Raw genomic sequence first — 24,350 nt, forward strand, 5'->3', positions numbered from 1 at the left:
ATGCCACCATGCCACCGTTATCAGTATATGATTGAATAAACAGAAAATGAATTCATTTTTTTGTTTTTATTCAAAATCAAACTTTGTGAAATGTGCTTGGGACAGTCACACCATATGAGTTTTTTCTGGTTTGGTTGAAAATTGTGAAAAAATGGAAAATTAATCACATGAATGCTCTGTATGTTCATATAAAACAACACTTTCTGAACAATATCACCACAGTTTTTGACATATTTTTCTATAATTTACTTATCTTTGACACATTAGACCAAAAAAAGGCCATGTGATGTCAACCACCCACATGCACTTTTATTATCAAAATCACGTTATAACGTGAAACTTTTTATGTTTTAACAATATAAATGATCACTATAACGTGAACCGTTTTACATATTAACATGAAAATATATTGTTAAAACATTAAACTTTTCACGTTATTATGAGATACTGATTTTTTTTTTCCTTGTATGGCAGCAATACGCTTCCGGAGCATTGCCCTTTGTCTTGTACAGCTTACAATTCTCCGCTTGACCAGCAGGTGGCTCTCGTGAGTATTTGAACCGGACCATTTTTCAACGCAGGTGGCGAGAAGGTTTCAGTGCTTCATGATCTGCTCATCATAAGTATTTACATCCTAATTACGTTTATAAAAAAAGTCCTGAGAAGTAAATAACATAACTGAGCCTGAAACTTCACTCGGATTCAAGACGCAACCATTGTTTTGTTTTTAGCAGAAGGCACTTCCGGGTTAAAAAAACCGGAAACAACTTATGACCCATTTCCGCCGGAAATAAGTTCATCTAGTGGCTTCTGATCCATACACAGTAGAGGGCGATGTTACAAGTTTAGAGCAACTCGTGACATGGCGACGTAAATAACGGACTATAAATTTTTTTTCTTCAAAAAGCGTTTATTTTCAATATACGGATAAGTGTTTCTACGACTACAAAATTATGAGCTTGTAAATCACAGCTGAAGTCCATATTCGGCTGTTTACGTCTAATTCCACTGAGGCCTGAGTGTTTTGGCGCACGCAGTAATGTAAATAAGGAGTCATTTTTCATCTCAGACGGCAGTGCTTTAAGTTCGCACCTAAAAAGAAGTGAGTGTTGGAACGCAGGAAAGCGTTTAACGATGCCCGAGCTCGGCGGAAAGTATTCGGAGGCCGGCAGCCCGAGAAAGCGCCGCCGGAGCCGCTCGAGCAGCGGAAGTTCGCGGAGTCGCTCGCGGGAGCGCGTCTCCAGTCCTGCGGCCGATAACCACAGACACGACGGGACAGAAGAGCGGAAGTCCAAATGGTCCGACAGCAGAGACAGGAGTCGGAACCGCTTCCGTGTTGGCGGCTCGCGCAGTCGGTCCAGATCGAGAGAACGCGAGAAGTTGGCCTGGGCTGAGGAGCGGGACCGAGGACACTATGCGGGATCAAGATCCGATTACTACGACAAGAGAGACGACATCCAAAGGCAAAGACAAGAGGCTTTCATTGCTCGGTAATATCTTACAGGCCTGGAGTCTGATTTCTACAGTTGGAGTTAAATAGTGTTCCCAGGTAAGGCTGGGAAAAGCCTTTTGTTAAACACGTGATCGTGTTTTGTTTTAATTCAGGCGCTTGCAAGAACGTGAGAGAATCGGTGAACTGGGATGTCCTGAGGTCTGGGGCTATTCACCAAGAGTCCGAGACCCCGAGTAAGTACGAGTCAGGGGCGGCACTAGGAATTAAGCTTTACTGCCCCCGCCCGACACACACACAATGCACCTTAACGTACCTGTCCCCAGCCTATGCAAAGTGGATCATTCTCATGCTCTCGTGGATGAAGTTATGCGAGGAATGGAGTGCTCCGAGATGATGCTAAAAATAGTAACACTGCGGTCTGCGCGGCCATCTTGGAAGTCACTCGCTCCAGAGCGCTCATAGAGTACACATCATATGGCCCTTTTCCACTACCCTTTTTCAGCTCACTTCAGCCCGACACGGCTCGCGTTTCGACTATCTAAGAACAGCACGACTCAGCTTGCTTCAGCCCTGCTTATGGCCCTTTTCCACTACCCTTTTTCAGCTCGCTTCAGCCCGACACGGCTCGCGTTTCGACTACCAAAAAACAGCACGACTCAGCTCACTTCAGCCCTGCTTAGCCCCTAAAACTCGCACGGTTTTGGAGTGGGGTTGAAGCGAGCCGAGCCGAGTGAGGCTAGGGGCGTGAGGAGACACTCCCCTGTGCACTGATTGGTGAGGAGGAGTGTCCTCACATGCCCACACACGCCCCGCGAGCACGCTGGGATCTGTAAACACCGCAAACCCGGAAGGAGAAGAATTACGAACTACGAGAATTTCTGAAGCCTTATGCGCCTCGCCTCATCTATACGCTCTTGCCAGTATCTGTTGGCGTTGTCGGTGACAACAAGCCACAGAACCAAGACCAGCAACACCATGTCCTCCATGTTTATTGTTTACTATTCGGGTCGTGAGACTACCGCTTAAAAGCTCACTGATGTCACTGTTTGCGCTGCTTAACGACATCACGTGACGTCCACCCACTTTCGCTAACTCCACCCAATGTGTCCACCCACTTCCAGCCAGCACGGTTCAGCGCGGTTGTAGTCGAAATGCAACTCCAACAGCCCCACTCAGCTCGAGTCAGCCCAACTCAGCACCGCACGGCTCAGCCCAACTCAGCCGCGTTGGTAGTGGAAAAGCGGCATTAGCTCCCAAAACTCGCACGGTTTTGGAGTGGGGCTGAAGCGAGCCAAACCGAGCCGAGTGGGGCTAGGGGCGTGAGGAGACACTCCCCTGTGCATTGATTGGTGAGGAGGAGTGTCCTCACACGCCCCGCGAGCACGCTGGGATCTGTAAATACCGTAAACCTGGAAGAAGGAGAATTACGAGAATTATGAAGCCTTATGCGCCTCTCCTCATCTATACGCTCTTGCCAGTATCTGTTGGCGTTGTCGGCGACAACAAGCCACAGCACCAAGACCAGCAACACTAACGACTCCATGTCCTCCATGTTTATTGTTTACTCTCCGGGTTGTGAGACTACCGCTTAAAAGCTCACTGATGTCACTGTTTGCGCTGCTTAACGACATCACCTGACGTCCACCCACTTTCACTAACTCCACCCAATGTGTCCACCCACTTCCAGCCAGCACGGTTCAGCGCGGTTGTAGTCGAAATGCAACTCCAACAGCCCCACTCAGCTCGACTCAGCCCAACTCGGCACGGCACAGCTCAGCCCAACTCAGCCGCGTTGGTAGTGGAAAAGCGGCATAACAGTACACATCATAGAGTACACATTCACCGATTCGTTTCTGCGTTAGAGGGCTTAGAAGCTTGGAATTTTTAAGAATTTAGACATCTGAAGTGATGGAGCACTACTGTGAAAGTTTGGATAAGCAGGCACGGGAGCATTATGCTGAGAAGGTACGTTTCATTGGGAATGTAGATCCATACACTGTTATGCCGCTTTTCCACTACAAACGCGGCTGAGCCGTGCCGAGTCGAGCTGAGTCGAGCTGAGCGGGGCTATTGAAGTTGCATTTCGACTACAACCGCGCTGAACCGTGCTGGCTGGAAGTGGGTGGACACATTGGGTGGAGTTAGCGAAAGTGGGTGGACGTCACGTGATGTCGTTAAGCAGCGCAAACAGTGACATCAGTGACAGTGGCGGAACAAGTCAGAGCCGGGCCGGGGGCGGGGCAAATGACCGGGCCCTTTATTAAAGCTTATCATAACATCATTTTAGGTTACAAAATGTCCGCAACTGCGGTGTTTACCAATTTCAACACTACCGGGTGCAACTATGTTATTTAGTACATCTAGTCCTTCAAACGAACATGTAACTCAGAAACAAAAAAACATTAGGATACTGTACATGGCTCATAATAAAACATCAATAGCCTATACTGCGCGCATTATTTGAAGGGCATACGAATGAGCGCTCAGAGGTTGCAACGGTGACAGGAAGAGTCAGAAATAAAAGGAGGGCGGTGCAAACCTCACTGAATGCACTGTGTTTACCAATTTCAACACTCCGGGGTGCAACTATGTTATTTTGTACATTAAGTCCTTCAAACGAACATGTAACTCAAACAAAAAAACATTAGGCGACATACTGTACATGGCTCATAATAAAACATCAATAGCCTACTGCGCGCATTATTTGAAGGGCATACGACGAGCCTTGCGCTCCGCGAACTCGTCCACGATGCTCTGTATGTCACTGATTCAGTGAGCTTTTAAGCGGTAGTCTCACGACCCGAATAGTAAACAATAAACATGGAGGACATGGAGTCGTTAGTGTTGCTGGTCTTGGTGCTGTGGCTTGTTGTCACCGACAACGCGGACAGATACTGGCAAGAGCGTATAGATGAGGCGAGGCGCATAAGGCTTCAGAAATTCTCGTAATTCATAATTATTCTTCTTCCGGGTTTGCGGTGTTTACAGATCCCAGCGCGCTCACGGGGCGTGTGTGGGCATGTGAGGACACGCCTCCTCACCAATCAGTGCACAGGGGAGTGTCTGCTCACGCCCCCAACCTCAGTCGGCACGGTTTGGCTCGCTTCAGCCCCACTCCAAAACGGTGCGAGTTTTAGGGGCTAAGCAGGGCTGAAACGAGCTGAGTCGTGCTGGTTTTTGGTAGTCGAAACGCGAGCCGTGTCGGGCTGAAGTGAGCTGAAGCGAGCTGAAGTGAGCTGAAAAAGGGTAGTGGAAAAGGGCCATTAGTGAGAAGGAATGGAAAGCTGACCCCAGCTTGTTGCTGCATGTGACATACATCGATCTTGTGAACTATCTAGTGTTTCACCCAAGTCCATTTTGTGAACTAAAGGATTTCCAGAACTACAAGAGTATGGAAGCCAAAATCTAAATAATGTTTGAAAAACTATTATAATTATCAATTATTTTAGTCAGTGAATAAAATGTAGGCCTAGTATGTAACTTGTACTAACAGCATGTGTACATAAACATTACTAGGCCTAGATCTTAAATGCCATTTGATGCAACAATGCACTGCAGTAGACATAAGCTACCTAATGTGAAAAATATATCCATTAATCATTGCTGAAAGTACATAGAAAAGATAATAGTTTGTATCACATTTATTTTAGTAACTATGAAATTCAAGACAATTTAACCTACCTGTCACAAAGTGATCAGAACAAATCCGGATACAGTCAAGTTGTCCTAAATTTGATCGGTTAATGGCAGCCAGCCACTGTCGTCTCCTCCGCTGGCTTTTCTCCTGTGCTGCAATTCCCTGGTTAAGGCCAATTTATGCTGACAACCCAGTCCTCGCAGACGGTGTCGCAGATAGTGTCTGCGTAGCCCCCCCACCTTCGCAGACGCTCTGCGCGCACCTCCCAAAAATTGTGACCACCGCAGAAGCCTCGCAGACAGCGCCTCAGACAAGAGGGCTCTGATTGGTCCACTCTACATCCGCTGTACACGCACTTCCGCTTCCCTACTTTCCTGGTTTGTTTTGTTTTCACGACCGGCATTTTTAAAAACACGAGCGAAGCTGGAGCAGCACGAAGAGCGGTTGATTGAGGAAGTACGTACATCTATGCGACTCCAGTTCTAGTCATTATAAAAAAAAAAAAGTTCTAGTCATTATAAGTAACCGGAGGATAAACACTCCACTAACCACACCCACCAACTACTCCTAGCGACTTTGCGCCCCCTTGCGTTGTGCCAGTGAATAACATCGCGCACGCCTATTTCTCCCCACTCAACAATAAATTACAACTGTCTGCGAAAAGCTATCTGCGAAAGCCTTGTCGCACGAGCATGCAGAGGCCTTTAGTCATGACTTTAGGGAGTCTGTGGAAGCTTTTACCCCCCCCCCCCCAGCTACTACAGCCAACAATGACACACGTATTCGGCATTGTCACCCCTTTTTGCTTCGCTGAACAACAACAATGCACTGACACAGCGACCTTTGACTTCCAATATGGCCGCCGCTGGGTTCGCGCTGACCTCGAAGCACTCTATAGGTCAATGAGACGCAAAACACATCCCAGTCCCCCAAAAATTTATTGTTGGCATTTGGGCTTTTAATGCATGCTGATGCTAAACGCAGGGTTCTCGCCAGCGCTTTATATGGTTGCGGCCCGCTACGCTAAAATTTCAGACCGCAACGGTAATTTCCCCCCGCTACGCTAAATTTTTAATATAGCGTAACGGTTGTTTTCAGTTGTTCATCACCATCGCCAAAAGTTTTTTTTTTTCCTGCGCACTTGAGCAGTTTTCAAGGTGTCAAAATCAGCCTACGTTTGTTAGGAAACCCATGCCTGGAAATCAGTTCCGAGAGAGAGAGAGAGAGAGAGAGAGAGAGAGAGAGAGAGATCCTGGCGATAACTTTCTCTTGAGCTGGACTTCGGTGAATGACAATGGATGACGGACCCCCTCGCAAAAAAAGAGACATTCGCTCTTTCTTCACAGTTAGAAATGTAAGTGCACCACTTCTACAGGTTTTCCATCACGCTTGAAAACTTAACCCAAAGCCCTTTGATGAATGAAAACGTCTACTTTGTAAGCAGGTTTAGCAATATGACAGGGCGCACGTATCGGATGATTAGCGCTAATTTACTGGATCCCACTGTGGCTAACATTAACACACTGGTAATCTGCCTGCATGCCATCCATCGTTATATTTCTATAAGGAGACAGGCACAAGAGAGGTTGGAGGAGATGAAGGAAAGGACATAGGAGGCAGAGGAAAGGAGGTTTATAGATTATAATAGATTATATATTAATTATTTATTAAGGGGGCTGGGTGTATGTTATGCCTGAATGAAAATGCAATTTGTTTTTTTTTTATTTTTATGTGCTCAGGCATTTCTTAATTTCTTAATACAATAAAACATTCATTATCTCTTTGGTTGTGTCTGAGTTTACATATCTTTTGACAACACCCTTTGTAGTTCAGTGAAATACAACAGTAGGTAACACATTGCCAAGATCCAAAGATGTAACAATTTTCCATCAAGGATATACAACATAAAAAATGCAATTTATCCCCTCCAGGAACGTCAAATATGGCCAATTTTGGGCATGATTTTTCAAAATCTCCGCACCATCCCCCCGCTCGGTCGCTACGCTCCCTCGCCATAACCCATTACGCTAAAAAAAAATCCTGGTGAGAACCCTGTAAACGTGTCACCTCAACTCTCATGATTCACGAACTTAGCTAGTTAGTTATGACTGACTAGCATATAGCCTACAACAGGGCTATTCAAATACATTTGCAGGGGGGCCAAACTAGAAAATTATAAAATTTGAGAGGGCTGGACGGACAATTGACATAAATTTGATATCAGCTAAAGGCAATTAAAATATACTATACTAAGGTACATAATTATATTAAATAAAATAAAGGTACATTATTCTTTTCCTTTCCTTTATTATGAAAGCATTCAACAACATGTAATGATTACTACAAAAGCTTCCCTAAGTGCAAAATTGCAAATGCAAATACTGCATAAGACTTGGGGTGATAAGTATATCGAGAAATATACACAGCTTTTACCCTTAAAACAGTAAACATAAGTAATAGCTTATATAACAAATTCAGACAATCAAAATAAAGCTGCCATAAGTGCAAACTGCAACTGCAGTTTCAAGTATCAAACCTTATTTGGGGTGATAACATTCAACTATCCCTGAAATATACCTTTAAAACAGTACACATTTTAAAACTAGATCAACATTTCAAGTGTACAGCAAGTAAGTAAAAATCTGCTAATTAAAACAATATGTGCTGTAAACATACTCTTGATGAAAACTAACTACTAACAAGAATAGTTTTTTTTCCTCATTTAGTTTACCTTATTTATCAGTGAGCTCTCTTGTTCTGTGCAAAAGCCACCAATTGCACGCTGACTTTGTTCAAAAGAAGTTACCAGTCTGTCTGTCTGTCTGTCAGATAAGAGCCCACCTAAATGCTTCAGAGTTCAAGTAGCACACACATCTCAGCATCAACTGTTCAGAGAAGACTGCGTGAATCTGGACTTTGTGGTTGAATTGCTGCAAAGAAGCCACTTCTAAGAAAGAACAACAAGAGGAAGAGAATAGCTTGGGCCAAGGAACACAAGGAATGGACATTAGACCAGTGGAAATCTGTCCTTTGGTCTGACGAGTCCAAATTTGAGATTTTTGGTTCCAATCGCCATGTCTTTGTAAGACGCAGAGGTGGTGAGCGGATGGTTCCTACATGTGTGGTTCCCACAGTGAAGTATGGAGGAGGAAGTGTGATGGTATGGGGGTGCTTTGCTGGTGACACTGTTGGCGATTTATTCAAAATCGAAGGCACGCTTAACCAGCATGGCTACCACAGCATTCTGCAGCGACATGCCATCCCATCTGGTTTGCGCTTAGTGGGCCCACCATTTGTCTTTCAACAGGACAATGACCCAAAACACACCTCTAGGCTATGTAAGGGCTATTTGACCAAGAAAGGTGGTGATGGAGTGCTTCGTCAGATGACATTGTCTCCACAATCACCTGATCTAAACCCAGTTGAGATGGTTTGGGATGAGTTGGACCGCAGAGTGAAGGCAAAGCAGCCAACGAGTGCTCAGCACCTCCGGGAACTCCTTCAAGACTGTTGGAAAACCATTTAGAGTGATGACCTCGTGAAGCTGATTGAGAGAATGTCAAGAGTGTGCAAAGCTGTAATCAAAGCAAAAGGTGCCTACTTTGAAGAATCTAAAACATATATATTTTGGTTTGATTTAACATTTTAAAGTTTACTAAATGATTCCTTACGTGTTGCTGCATAGTCTGGATGACTGCAGTATTAATTTACTATGTAGGGGAAAAAAATAAAAACATCAAATCTGAAGGTGTTTCCAAACTTTTGACTGGTGCTGTGTGTATATTGCATACACGCAGCACCTTTGGAAACACCTTCAGATTTGATGTTTTTTATTTTTTTATATATATAATTTTTTTTTTTAATATACACACACAGTGGTGTGAAAGTGTTTGCCCCCTTCCTGACTTTTTTTTTTGCGTTTGTCACGCTTAAATGTTTCAGATTAGCAAACAAATTTAAATATTAGACAAAGATACAGTGCCTTGAAAAAGTATTCATACCCCTTGAACTTTTTCACATTTTTCCACCTTACAACCACAAATTTAACTTTTTTATTGAGATTTTATGTGATAGACCAACACAGAGTAGCACATAATTGTGAAGTGAAACGAAAATGATAAATGGTCTTCAAAATTTTAAACAAATAAAAATCTGAAAAATGTGATGTGCATTAGTATTCAGCCCCCCTGCATCAATACTTTGTTGAGAAAACAGAAATGCTCAAGGGCAGCATGGTGGTGTAGTGGTTAGCGCTGCCGCCTCACAGCAAGAAGGTCCGGGTTCGAGCCCAGTAGCCGATGAGGACCTTTCTGTGCGGAGTTTGCATGTTCTCCCCATGTCCGCGTGGGTTTCCTCCGGGTGCTCCGGTTTCCCCCACAGTCCAAAGACATGCAGGTTAGGTTAACTGGTGACTCTAAATTGACCGTAGGTGTGAATGGGATTGTGAATGGTTGTCTGTGTCAGCCCTGTGATGACCTGGCGACTTGTCTAGGGTGTACCCCGCCTTTCGCCCGTAGTCAGCTGGGATAGGCTCCAGCTTGCCTGTGACCCTGTAGAATATACAGTGCTCAGCGTAAATGAGTGCACCCCCTTTGAAAAGTAACATTTTAAACAATATCTCAATGAACACAATTTCCAAAATGTTGACAAGACACAGTTTAATATAACATCTGTTTAACTTATAACGTAAAAGTAAGGTTAATAATATAACTTAGATTACATTTTTCAGTTTTACTCAAATCAGGGTGGTGCAAAAATGAGTACACCCCACAACAAAAACTACTACATCTAGTACTTTTGTATGGCCTCCATGATTTTTAATGACAGCACCAAGTCTTCTAGGCATGGAATGAACAAGTTGATGACATTTTGCAACATCAATCTTTTTCCATTCTTCAACAATGACCTCTTTTAGTGACTGGATGCTGGATGGAGAGTGATGCTCAACTTGTCTCTTCAGAATTCCCCATAGTTGTTCAATTGGGTTCAGATCAGGTAGAGCTGGGCGATAAATCGATTTTATCGATTAATTTGAATTTACAGTTAAGGACGATGTGTTTTTATGAAAACAAAGAACCACATTTCATCAATGACAAAAGGAGATTAAAGGTTGCAGACATATATATTATTAAAAAGAATTAAAAATTATGCCACTTGCTCTCCAACAGCAGACTGTGTGTAAGAGCTGTATGTGCTTAAATCAGTGTTGTTTTCTTCCCAACAGCTCAGATGAACACACTCCCGTTGAAAAAGATGTGAAGAGCAGCAGCTCTGAGACAAGTTCAGAAGGTATAGTGATTTTACATTTATATCAGCGTGGCTATTAAAGCTGTGTGTGTGTTTTTACAAGACATGATGGTCCTGAGTATCACCCTGGGTTTGAAATATGCATTAGAAACAGCCACCATGTTGAAAATGCCCTAACAACAGTGATGCATATGTTTCTCTAAGACGGACAATGTTCAGTATTGCTTTAGGTGATTTGGTTTGTTGTGTGTTCTGTTGACCAATGGGCAATTCCATGTAAATGTCAACCTCACCATGCAAAATTAAAGCAACATGTAATACATCAAAACCACTCCCAGAGATATCACCTAGGCCTGTATTTTACAGATGTGAATAAGTTGAACCAATTTGTAACCAACCTAATGTGTCACCGTCAGTCTTTCTTTCTTATAATGTAAAACCCAAGCTAAAATCAACTTTGATCATGTACAATTCTATATTATTGCCACAAGCCACAGAAATGTATGCTAAAATCCACAAAACAGCAAAACAATAGCCATCCTAAATATTATTTAAGAACTTTGATAGTTTTAGCTGATATTTAGAGAGTTTTTCAAAGGGTTATGGTGGTTAAATTGCTGATTTTCTAAACATATGCCATGTCTATTTCAGACGCGTCACATCCATAACGGAATTTCGTCACATCCGTAACGCTGACTTTTCCTTCCGAAACTCTGCATGAAATACAAAATATTTTAAACAAAGATTTTTTAATATTCACCTTGGACCCCTCTATCACATGGATATCTCCATTTCGACATTAGGTTTACAATTTCAGAGTTTGATAAAAATGTACAGTCACCCAAGAAAAGTGATACTTTTTCTGTCACATCCATAATGCATCTTTTATTGGCACTTTCTGGTATGCCCTAGATGTACTATGGGAATTGTTCTTGTTCTATCACTTCTCCAGTATGGTACAGCCTTAAAATATGCAACACCTGTTTAAATACTGGGAGACAATAAAACATGCACTGGGTCATTTGTTGCCATTTTGAGTTCAAGTGTCGCGTCCATAACGCTGGAATTGCTCCAATCAGAGGTCGGTACCCTCTGATTGTGCGCTGCACAGTACATGTTCACAAAAAAATTGGAAACCAACAGAAGAAGGTTCAGAACTGTTAAAAGATTACTTCAGAAGAACGACCCAGTATTATTGGATTTGTCGAGATGAAAACAAAGAACCGCATTTCATCAATGACAAAAGGAGATTAAAGGTCGCAAACCAACTTCTACTGTCTCCTGCCCCTTTTCCACCAAAGCAGTTCCAGGGCCGGTTCGGGGCCAGTGCTTAGTTTGGAACCAGGTTTTCTGTTTCCACTGACAAAGAACTGGTTCTGGGGCCAGAAAAAACGGTTCCAGGCTAGCACCAACTCTCTGCTGGGCCAGAGGAAAGAACCGCTTACGTCAGCGGGGGGGGGCGGAGTTGTTAAGACCAACAACAATAGCAAGACCGCGAAAGATCGCCATTTTTAAGCGACGAGAAGCAGCAGCTGTACAAACGCGAAGTTATTTATTATTGTTGTTGTTGCTGCTGCTTCTTCCGTGTTGTTTTTGCTTCGATATTCACGCCAAGGTTTATGCAAACGTAGCGACGTAACTGACGTATACAGCGACGTAATGACGTGGCTTCCCTTAGCACCGCGAGCTATGGAAAAGCAAACTGGTTCTCAGCTGGCTCGCAAGTTGAACGAGTTGTGAACCAGCCCTGGAACTGATTTGGTGGAAAAGGGGTATCCTTCATCCTTGACTGGATGCCCGTGGTAGCTGTAATTCTGCATTAAAGAACTTTGCGAGTTCAAACCTTTGGAATCCACCATGTCATACACCAGCACTGATGCATGCTGTCAATCACACCCCAAAGCTCACAGCTTACGGACAGTCTCACTCCACAGGCCTGCACGAGCAGTGCTCTGACAGATCCTAAAAGAACTCTTAAACTGTTTCACAGTGATGGCTAATAATCATGGCTGAGAAAGTAAATTGATTTTAAATCGTACTGTTTGCTCCTCAATGTCTTATTTATAGAGGAAAAGAAGAAAAAGAAACGAAAATCGAAGAAAAAGAAAACTCGCAAGCACTCCGAAGACACGGAATCAGAAAGTGACTCAGAAGGTCGGTCTGTTTTGCTTTATTCAACAGTTAATCTGAATTGCTTTCCTACTCTCAGTATACTGTGTTACATACAGTATGGCTAATACTTACATTCACACAAGCATGCATAAATCACTGGAGGGTCTCTCAACTCCAGTACTGCAAAGTAGAGAGATTGTCTAACCCCAACATGCCATTACCAGCTCTTGTAGGATAGTTGTTGTTAATCAGCTGGTGAGCTCGATGAGGTGTGTTGGAAATGTTTTTAGAGTGGCACTGAGTTGAATGACACTAATTATAGTGTAATGCATGTCAAATGGGGAGCGTGCCTCCCCCCTTGCTTTTTTTTTTTTAAACTGAGCCTCTGTTTTAATTAGACCAGTCATATAATGTTTTTGTTGTTTATATAATTAGTTTTCTTTTGTTTCAGACATGTAAAACCTTTTTACCTTTACCTGACATGTTTCGACGGTGTAACTTCTGTCTTCATCAGAGGGTCACCCGGATGTTGGTGTGTGACGTGCCTTTATAATCAGCTGATGTTACGGAGGCGTGACCTCCCTGTCAATATTGACAGGTCGGTCACGCCTCCCGCTGTCAGTGTTGCCCCCTCAGGACGGCGCTCCAGGTGTGGGAGAGCATGTATGCCCCCTCATCCCTGTTTATTGTTCTTGGGCTACGCTTTCTGATTTCTATTGACTCCTTAATCCAACAGTGGTATCTGTTGTTCTCTTGCTGTATGATCTGAGGCCAAAAAAAAAAAAAGTGTGTTTCCGGTTACATTGATTTCAAAACTAGGGTCAATAGGCAGGCTTTTTTTTTTTTTTGAATTTTTTTTTCAAGATGGCTGCCATAACCTATATTTAAACAAGAATAATTTCACAAAATATAATGAATTTCTTTGCAGGTCACCTGAGTTACCACCTTTTGATGAATCTGATGCAGCATGAGACACCTTTTAACATGAATTTTTCTGTAAATATAACAGCTCAATACACCATGAGAGAGAGAGAGAGCAGCCCCGCCCCTCTCTGCTCCCTGAGTGCAGCTCGTCGCCTTGGTAACGGTGCAGGGAAAAGACACAATATAACAAGCAAAGAGCGCTTTTTCTCAGAGTTCCCTCTCCTCGAACAACGCTGATTTACATGCAAACGAAAGGAGATCTTCACAAAATTCTTTCACATTGAGTGCTACAAGGCTCCCATGAACACATAAATGTAATTTTTTTGTCCCTAGTGTAAAAAATGTGGACACTAGAGCGAGTTAAAAACAAGTGACTTTTCTGATTTTGCAGTAAAAGCGCTGCCACGTTTATAATGTGAGTCTATGGGAGAGCGCGGCTGTCCTCTCGTTACTTTCAGGCTTCTCATTCAAAAACTGTAAATCCTATCGCTCAGGGAGACACTTGTCTTGATTCACACAATGTGTGACTACAACTTTTGAGAAAGTTGTGTGTGTAGAGTGAAAATTGTGGCTGAGAAAACAGTTTAAATGAGAAAGTTAGAGCTTTTTTTTTTTTTCAAGCTGCCTACACTCTAAACTCCACTGGTGTGTAACAATAGACACCCATTATAAAGTCTGAATTTCTCCAGATTTGCTCATGGTGTTTGATCTGTGACTGATCAAAAAGTATAGAACCTAGCAAAAAAGTTGAATGCCAGATCCACACAGGAGAATTTTGTCTCCGTTTAAAAGTTTGAATCATGTCTCTAGGTGAAAGACAAAATAAGTGTTATCTCTGCTTCTGTTCCCTCCGACAGCCCCGGCACACTACTGCCTCCGCCGAGTGCGCGCGCGCACACCGCATGTGCGGTTCAGTTTGACATTATTGTCAGTCCGTTAGATAAACATTTAATTTTATTAAAATCGAAAATTAATATTTAGAGCCTGTGGGCTACAAAAATAAGTCATTAAAGTAGCCGGCTGGACTTAATTGTGTAGTCGGCTGTATGGCCGGCAGCCGGCGCTTGTGGAAAGCCCTGATTTTCCCAGTGAGTGACACAAACTTCCGGTTCAAGCGGTTGGGTTATATGTAAAAGTCGCGACTGGGAAAAGAACGAAAAAAAAGTTTAGGGTCGGTCGGGTAACCGGAAAAACACTTTTTTTTTTTTTTTTTGGCCTGAGCATTGTCCCAGTCCATTATATGATTTTCCCTTCTGCAGTGGTCCGTTATTGCTGATTTCAGGTTCTCTTGCATAGCTTTTTCTTTTATTGCTCTTGTTTGTCTCTGTTCTGTTTCTTTTTCACATTCCTTTTTATGTTCCTTTTTTCGTATGCTAAAACTCCTTCCTGTCTCCCCAATGTAGGTTTTATTGCATGACAGGCATGGTATTTCATATATGACATTACATTTACTGTGTTGGTCGATTTTGTCCTTAGGGTGAACTAGTAGCTGTCGTAGTTTGGTGTGTGGTTTCACGGGTGTTTGTATGTTGTGTTTTTTTTCATGGCTCTTTGGATTTGTTCTGTAACTCCTCTGACATACGGTAGAGTCACTACTGCTTTACTTTCCTGTTTTTGGGTTGTCTGTTTTCTTCCTTTTTCCTGCGTCTTTTCTTTTGTTTTCACTTGTCGTGCGCCTTTGTGTGTGGCCCATGGTGGATATTGACGTGATCAGAGCTTGCCGTATGTGTTGTTCTTCTGTTGCGCGTTCTGTGGGATCGGTTATGATTGATGCACGTTTGTAGAGTGTTCTGACAACTGACAGTTTGTGTGCGATGGGGTGTTCGGAGGTCCAGAGCAGATATTGATCAGTGTGTGTCGGTTTTCTGTAGATTGTTATTTTGATGTCTCCATCGTCTGTATGATGATTTTTTATGTCCAAAAACGCTATTGATTTTTCTGTTTCCTCTTCGTGCGTGAATTTTATGTTGCCGGTGTCGTCTATAGAGTTGAGATGATCTGTCAGTTGTTGGGTGCGTCCGACTTTCACTTTCTCCAGGATGTCATCTACATACCTCCTCCATAATGTGGGCCTGCATTCTTCTGGGGCAGATGTAATGGCCTCTCTTTCAAGGTGTTCCATGAAGAAGCCGCACATTATGGCAGAGAGTGGGTCCCCCATCGCAAACCCCTCCTTCTGCCTGTATATTGTTCCGCGGAACTGGAAGTATGTGGATGTGGCAATGAAATTGAGCAGTTGACTGATGTCTTCTACTGATAACGGTGTGCGTTTCTTGAGGCCAAGTTTACATTAGACCGTATCTGTCTCGTTTTCTTTGCGGATGCACTGTCCGTTTACATTAAAACGCCGGGAAATGGGAATCCGCCAGCGTCCACGTATTCAATCCAGATCGTGTGTGGTCCGATGCTGTGTAAACATTGAGAATACGCAGATACGTTGTGCTGAGCTCTAGCTGGCGTCATCATTGGACAACGTCACTGTGACATCCACCTTCCTGATTCGCTGGCGTTGGTCATGTTACGCGACTGCTGAAAAACGGCGCGGACTTCCACCTTGTATCACCTCCATTAAAGAGTATAAAAGTATGAAAATACTGATGCAAATACTGCCCATTGTGTAGTTATGATTGTCTTTAGGCTTGCCATCCTTCCACTTGCAAGTAGTAAGTGATATGCGCTGGGATCACACACACAGCGGCTCAGTCCCGAATCACTGCTTGTGCACTTCACTCGCGCGCTCTGTGAGCTGCGCAGGGCCGGAGTGCGCACCCTCCAGAGGGCACTCGCTGTTCAGGGCGGAGTGATTTGGAGCGCAGGATGCCTGCGGAGCCGAGCGTATCCGTGTATTGGTGTTGCTGTGTGCACGCTAATCGTTTTAAAAACGTTAATCTGATGATCCGCTGATACGGTCTAATGTAAACCCCACCTGAGAGTCTTGTCTGTCTTGAGGTGCTGTCGTACGATTCTCAGTGTAGCTTCCACCAGTGTTTTTGTGAATAGGGAGACAACGTCGTGTGATATTAATATTTCATCCTTTCCCACTTTTTTATTTTACTGAGTTGTTCTGCTAGTTGTTTTGAATTTTTGCAGTGTTGTTCTGTTTGGCCCAGTAGTGGTTTGATTATCTCCGCAAGCACTTTAGACAGGTTGTAAGTGACTGATCTGATACTGTCCACAATCGGACGTAACGGTGCTCCTGGTTTATGTATTTTTGGTGTGCCATAGATCCGGGGGGTTATGCTGGCTGTGGGTATTAAATTGTTATATGTCTGTTTTTCAATTTTGTTGGCTTCCAATAAAGGCTTCAGTAAAGCTTTTAGTTTTTTCTTCTTGTCCTCTGTGGGGTCTTTCTTGAGGATCTCATATATGGTGGTGTCTGCCAACATACTGTTCATTTGGTTTTCATATTGTGCTGTATCCATTATGACTATTGTTCTGCCTTTGTCTGCGGGTAATATCATGATGTTTTTATTCTTGGCCAAACTTCTTATTGCTCTTTCTTCCTGCTTTGATATGTTGCTTGGTGGTAGTTTTGCGGATTTCAGTATTCCTGCTATTTTATTACGTAATTCTGCTTTATGTCCCTGGTCCTGTATTCTTTCGCATGCCAGCTCCGTTGCTAGGATGAAATCCTCGTGTAGGATCTTGTGCGGTGTGACGGCATAATTAAGTCCTCGCGTCAGGATGCTGCGCTCTGCTTCAGTCAGTTTATGAGTTGATATATTGTGTATCCATTTCTTATTTGTCGTGGTGATGTTCTGCTCCTGTTGTCTTTTCTTGGTGATTAATCTTTCCAGTTTTCCAATGTGCCGAGTCTTCGTTTTTTTGAATTCCTTTTTGTGTATTTCGTGCAGGTGTTCTTGTATCAGTGTGTCCATTTCTTTGGTGAGGGGGAAAAGTTGTTTCCGCTGTTTCAATTGTTGTTCTAACTCCGCGCTGATGTTTTTTATTTTGTTCGTTGTGCATCGTATCCTTTCTTTGATTAGTATCTTTTTCGCTCTGTCCACGGCCTTCTTTGCATTTTTGGTTGGAATAGGAGTCTTGATGTTTAAACTTGCCGGCGTAATTCCTTCATCTCGGCATCGCAGGTTGAATTTTAAATGATTTCTTTGGCGTGCCCGTTTCTTCGTCAGTTGTTCTAGGCGGCGAAACTCTTTTATGCACTCTTTTCCATAACTTTCGTTTAATAAATATATTACGTTCATTATGTCGTCATCTTAAATCAAAATAATTAGTTTTCTTTTGTTTCAAGTTAGTTTCCGTAACATCAGCTGATTATAAAGGCACGTCACACACCAACATCCGGGTGACCCTCTGATGAAGACGGAAGTTACACCGTCGAAACATGTCCGGTAAAGGTAAAAAGCTTTTACATGTCTGAAACAAAAGAAAACTAATTATTTTGATTTAAGAAGAAGATGTAATGAACGTAATTTTTGTTGTTGTTTATAGAAGAGGTAAAGAAGAAGAAGAAGAAAAGGAAGAAAAGTAAAAAGTCAGTAAGAATTTCTTCTTAATGTATGCTTCTAATACTTTTAATTTCCCACTTCTAAGAAATCAAAGGCTTGATCATGTAAAGGTTTTGGTAAATTGCTGATAAATCTCAGGTGTGTTGAAGGTAAAATGCAACGCTGGGCAGTGCTATGGCTCTCTGGACACCCCTTGCCGTGCGATGTAATGACATCCTCTTCTAATGTCTATTTCTTATGTCAGGAAGAAATCAAAGAAGAAGAAGGCTAAAAAGAACCGCAAAGAGTCGAGCAGTTCTAGCAGTGATCAGTCCGCAGAGGAAGATGATGACCTCGGAGAATTGTGGGTGGAGAAAACTCGTTTTGAGGATCATGTGGTTGGACCTGAAGCTCCTCTAACTCACCTGGCCCAAGATGATAAACCACTGGAGTGAGCATCTATATTTTTATTACTCATTACAGGGATGTGATTTTTTTTTTTTTGCGAAATTCCGCTTTTTTCACCTCAAAATTAAAAAAAAAAATTTCCGATTTTTCGCTCAAAAATCCGCATTCGTATCCTATTCGTTCCGACTTTCAGTAATTCCGTCATTGAGATGAAACGAGGTACGTGATTGGCCCATCGCTCTGTAACAACCAATGAACGCGCTTGTTAGATAGCTGTACGTAAGCTCGCTTCAAACAAAGAGTTGAAAGATGGCAGCCTCCGTGATCGAGCGTAAAGATGCACCTGATCATCAGTTTGGTGTGTGTGTGTGTGTGTGTGTGTGTGTGTGTTTTTTTTTAAAGTAAATAAACATGGGGAAGAAGAAAAAACAACCCAGCTCATTTCTTTCCCCATAATAAGCCTGTGAGTGGTGATGGTGTCACTGCACGTGCGACAGAGTGACGAAGGTTGCCGTGGCAACAGGGCCTCGCACCATCTGTTGCTTCCTGGATGCGCATGCGCACGCTATGAAAGCTGTGGTGAAAAGGTTAGCATCGGAGGCTAAACCTTCTGAGGAGAAAAGAAGGGGCGGTTTTTATTTGTTTGTTTTAGTTGCGTCCGAAGAAACAGCAGTTTAAATCACGGCTCTAGTTTACAAATCAAAATGGGTACTCAGTGAAAACAGAACAAAAGCTAGAGAGAGGGGGAGCGGTGTAGAGAGAGGGGGAGCGGTGTAGAGAGAGGGGGAGCGGTGGGAGTTTAACCCGGGAAAGTGAGTCTGTGAGGCGGCAGTGATGCTTGACCCCTCCCGCGTCCTCTCACTTTACCTCAGAGTCTCTGACAACTTCATCACAGATTATTTCACCTTTTTCACTCGAAGTTAGTTTTAATTTTCGCTCAAAACTTTTCCCACAGCGTGGATGCAAGGTAATTATACACAATTTTGATTTGTTTATTCAATATTAAAATGTTAGTGCAAATAATACATACTTGCCAACTTTTCAAAATTCTCATGAGGGAGAAAAGTGCATGAAAGACATTTTCAATTGGCCGAGGGTCTGACGCGCGGTTGAAATGATAAAAACAGTGGATCCCAATTAATCGCAAACACATTTTTTGTGAATGTTTAGTGAAAAAGTGATTTTTATTCTTGCATATGAAAATCCTCAAGTGAGTGAACACTGTACAGTTCTGTATGAGTCAATTTCACAGAAAACTTTTTTTTTTTTTTGGTCCGGACGTGTTTTGTTTACATTTTGAGATTTCTAAAACCTTTTTATGGTCTCGTATGATAAAACATTATCAGTTCTACCTTGCATTTCAAAATTTGAGTACTTTGGTTCATAAATGTGCATTTTGTAGCAAATTTTAGGGTCGAAAATGAGCAAAAATGGCTGTTCCACTGAAAAGACTTTTTTTTCCAGACATGATTCTTAATGTTAGACAAAGGTGGAATTGAAACTTTTTCATGTTCAACGACAAGACTGTGGAAACCACAATGGACATATGATGTCACAAATTGAAAATGCCATTAAGAAAAGATATTTTTCGATTTTTTTGTTAATTTTTGTACCTGTCCCAGAGGTTTGTCAGTTCTGTTACCGTGATTAATCACATAACAAAAATAAATGCTCCCAAAAGCTATTATTGAAATTATTTGTTGCCAAGGATCTACATATTCTCACCTTTTATATGGATGGCAGAATGAACTGAATCTGAGAATATTTACCGTATTTTTCGGACTATAAGTCGCACTTTTTTTCATGGTTCGGCTGGCCATGCGACTTATACTCCGGTGCGACGTATATATGTTTTTTTTTTTTTTTTCACCGCGGAATAACTGGAGCTGATGCTGAGTCTGACGACAGCCACGCAGAAGAAGAGGAAACGGCGCTTCATCTGCCGCTGGAGGCAGAGTTGTTCAGAAGCGACACCGAGGATGAGGAATTCAATGGATTTGCTGATTTGGAGTGAAATCATCAGCTTGATAAACTTGATTGACCTGTGTTTTATTATTAATGATAGGCCTATAGTTATTTAAATAAGTTATGTAGTGATTTTAGGCAGTGCTTAATTTGTGAAGTGGGAGGTCCCAGAACGCAGGAGGTGGGTGGGTCCGGCGACTCAAAAAAAAAAAAAAAGGCGGGGGATGGTTTACTATAACTTTACGCACATGCGCTTATTGTGTGTGTAAAATAATAATAATATCAGATATTATGATCTTAGAAAACGCTTTAGTGACAAACAGTTACAGACAGTAATATGTTGTGATATTATATTATAAAATATTAATTTTTATTAGTCTATATATTAAATTATATATTACATTTATCTTCTAAAATAACAGACTGTACTCATCACAACCGGTTTATTTCACCATTGGAGATCAGATCACACAAGACATGAGTTAAATGACTCATTTTAAGGATTTAAGTAGGGGATTTAAAAGCGGTTGTTGTTGTTGTTGTTTTTTTCACTAGACGGTTGTTTTTACTACCGTACCTGTCTTTGGAGATGATATACCTATAGCCTACTTGACCTCTGATTTGATGAAATAAAATTCGACAGAAATGAAGAATGACACTCCTCGATGATGACTACAGCTTTAATAACACAGATGAAAGAGCCATGGGGCGATAATAAGCCCTACTGGTAAAAATATTCTAAAAGCAAACTGATTAATGCATCAGTAATAGGCTACTAATATTAGTTATAATAATATAGGCTATTATTAAGAACGATAGTGATAGTATTAAAGATAGTAGTAGATATTTAAAATAATCAGACTAGGCTACTTACAGGGCAAAGGGCGCGTTATCACTGCTCAGCTGTTCGTTTATTAAATAAGCAATGCAGTCACGCAGTAACCACGCGCCACTTATCAGATAGAATCACAGATTCTATGGATAGAATAACCCTTCAAAAAAGTGCGACTTATAGTCCGGTGCGACGTATATATGTTTTTTTTCGTCTTCATAATGCATTTTTTGGCTGATGCGACTTAAACTCCGGAGCGACGTATAGTCCGGAAAATACGGTACTTAAAAATTTCAGTTTTGGTAAGTAGTCTATGCATGACTAATTTTTTTGTGTCAATCCTGTTACCCTGTCTAAACGGGGTGTGCAGTAACCTAATCAAATATTAGAAGTTGCCATACATAAGAAGCAAACCGGGAGACTACCAGGAGCAATAGAGTTTAATAAATAATGGTGGATGAATTCTTATGTTGCATCATGTTTGTTTGAAAAGGCACATTTGGGTATGTTCAACTTCTACAGTAATTGAAAGTATAAATTTTGTTTTTCCTTATACAATTTTCTATTTATTCTAATGCAGATGATTTAATTTAGAATGACATTTTTAGGTTTCATGTTTTGGCTTTTTGTCAGTTAAGAATCATTGAATTTACTATAGGGGCTCAGAGTTGCATGTTGACCATTAAATTGGCTTGAATTTGTTAATCATGACAAGTTTTTTCTTGTGTGTTTGCTTGCCATTTTAGTACAATTTTTAAGTCAGAAAACCCCAGAACCCAGGAGCTTCGGGGGGCCTCGCCCTCCCTTGTCCCCCCCACCAGGGCACTGCCCTGGACCAGCTGGGGGCCTGCGGCCCCCAGACCCCCGGCTAAAATTTTCAGATAATTTCACCAGCCCCAAATCACATCCCTGTCATTAGGTTATTGTTGTACAGGCAACACCTGTACAATACACTGCTGTTGAATATCATTATTGTCTGGAGTTTAATGAAGTTTTACTACTTCTCCCTGCTTTTATAGTTTTGGTCATGCTCTGTTACCCGGTGAAGGTGCTGCCATGGCGGAATATGTAAAGGCAGGCAAGCGTATTCCAAGGAGAGGTGAAATTGGCCTTACCAGTGAAGAGATTGCTGACTTTGAGAAATCAGGCTATGTAATGAGTGGAAGCAGGTATGTGAGGTTTTTTTTTGGGGGGGGTTAATAAAAGACTAATACACACACACAGTAATGCAGCTATGCTGTGGTTTAATTTATGTACTTGCGCACTTGCACTTGTTATTTTGAGTGCAAAAGTGCATTTCCACTGACCGATATGGCGAAATGCAGTACACTATGCGTATCTGGATGGTGTACTCATAATGGTTAAAAAGTTGAATGTGAAACAGTGGACACTCCTCACCTTCACTGGTCACCATCTTGGCTACATAGCGAAAGGGGTGGGACAACCAACCTAGTTTCAGACTTTGTGTTCACACTTTGTTTTTAATGCGGCCTATAATCTGACATTAGTCTGGACAGATCACACTCCTAAACTGACCTGCGTGCACAAATGAACAATGTTTCACGTGTTCAATCTCGCTATAAAAAAGGCACATTATTTGGTTCATGTTCGTGGTTTATTTAAATTTTGCTTTTAACCTTTTCCTTTGGTGCTGCAGCCAGGTTCTCCTATGGCCACGTTCTGCCAGTTAAAATTAGCGCCTTTTCATTTTGCTTGTATGGCAACAGCAACCAAAAAGTTGGTGAGGTCTGTTACCTCATTATCCTGCCATGGAAATCCTCCGTCACTGTTATCCTCCATCTTTCTTTCCTGGCGGTGCAAAGTTAAGATGAATGTTGAGTTGAGTTGAAATACGGTGGTGCTTGAAAGTTTGTGAACCCTTTAGAATTTTCTATATTTCTGCATAAATATGACCTAAGACATCAGATTTTCACACAAGTCCTAAAAGTAGATAAAGAGAACCCAGTTAAACAAATGAGACAAAAATATTATATTTGGTCATTTATTTATTGAGGAAAATGATCCAGTATTGCATATGTGAGTGGCAAAAGTATGTGAATCTCTAGGATTAGCAGTTCATTTGAAGGTGAAATTAGAGTCAGATGTTTTCAATCAATGGGATGACAATCAGGTGTGAGTGGGCACCCTATTTTATTTAAAGAACAGGGATTTATCAGAGTCTGATCTTCACAACACATTTGTGGAAGTGTATCATGGGACGAACAAAGGAGATTTCTGAGGACCTCAGAAAAAGCGTTGTTGATGCTCATTGTAGAATCAGACCAGGTGGGTGGAGCACAGAAGCACGGCAGGCCAGAACTGAGTTCTCAAAAACCTCTTTCATCGTAGCTTTTCAGCTTTTACATTCACTCTCCCAAACACGCGCGCGCACACAAGTGTTCTGGTTGGGGGAGAGCCCCCTTTCCCTGCTCTCTCTCTCTCTCTCTCTCTCCTTTTAAAGGGCGCGGTCACTGGGGAAGACACACAAACACAGGTTAATTCCCATCAGGTGCAAGGAGTCCACCACTTACCTTCCCTGACTCCACCCTCCATTCACAGACTGACGCTTGGCCATGCCCCCGCTGCCACATACCCCCACTGCCCAAATCCGCCATGACCATCTGCGCCCCCGGCCTGTGGACCACCTCGAACTTAAATGGCTGGAGTGGCAGATACCAACAGGTGATCCGCGCATTGGCATCTTTCATGTGGTGGAGCTACTGCAGGGTCACGTGGTCCGAACAGAGGATGAAAGGGCGCCCCAGTAGGTAGTAGTGGAGGGCGAGGACCGCCCACTTGATGGCGAGGCACTCCTTTTCGATTGTGCTGTACCTGCCCTCAAGCACCGACAGCTTCCGGCTGATGTACAGCACTGGACAGTCCTCCCCCTCCACCTCCTGGGACAGAACAGCCCTCAGCCCTCTGTCTGACGTGTCTGTCTGCAAAATAAAGGGGAGAGAAAAGTCAGGGGAGTGTAACAGTGGCCCCCACACAGTGCAGCCTTTACCTCTGAGAAAGCCTGCTGGCATTGCTCCGTCCACTGGACCAGATCTGGTGCTCCCTTTTTAGTGAGATCAGTCAGCGGGCTGGTGTCATCCGAATAATTAGGTATAAACCTACGATAGTAGCCAGCCAGCCCCAGGAACTGTCTCACCCCCTTTTTGGTCTTGGGTCTCGGGCAGGCCACAATCGCTGCTGTCTTATTAATTTGGGGACGCACCTGCCCATTGCCCAAGTGGAAACCCAGGTACCGTACTTCCACCCGCCCAGTCGCACACTTCTTCAGGTTGGCTGTGAGACCCGCTCGCCTCAGCGACCTAAGGA

At 42.7% G+C, this 24,350-nt stretch overlaps 1 protein-coding gene across 1 annotated transcript in view; it reads left to right on the top strand.

Annotated features, from left to right (window-relative positions):
• The first annotated feature begins 797 nt into the window (after positions 1-797).
• The window catches only part of LOC132890650 (NF-kappa-B-activating protein-like), a 28,755-nt gene continuing 5,202 nt past the window's right edge, over positions 798-24,350 (top strand). Inside the window, exons 1-7 of the mRNA XM_060927715.1 lie at positions 798-1,490; positions 1,606-1,686; positions 10,315-10,379; positions 12,405-12,491; positions 17,826-17,868; positions 18,087-18,272; positions 22,046-22,195. Of these exons, the coding sequence (XP_060783698.1) occupies positions 1,135-1,490; positions 1,606-1,686; positions 10,315-10,379; positions 12,405-12,491; positions 17,826-17,868; positions 18,087-18,272; positions 22,046-22,195 (968 nt within the window). The 5' untranslated portion in view covers positions 798-1,134. The remainder of the gene's footprint in view (positions 1,491-1,605; positions 1,687-10,314; positions 10,380-12,404; positions 12,492-17,825; positions 17,869-18,086; positions 18,273-22,045; positions 22,196-24,350) is intronic.

Source organism: Neoarius graeffei, chromosome 8 (genome assembly GCF_027579695.1).
Source record: "Neoarius graeffei isolate fNeoGra1 chromosome 8, fNeoGra1.pri, whole genome shotgun sequence".
Taxonomy (NCBI): domain Eukaryota; kingdom Metazoa; phylum Chordata; class Actinopteri; order Siluriformes; family Ariidae; genus Neoarius; species Neoarius graeffei.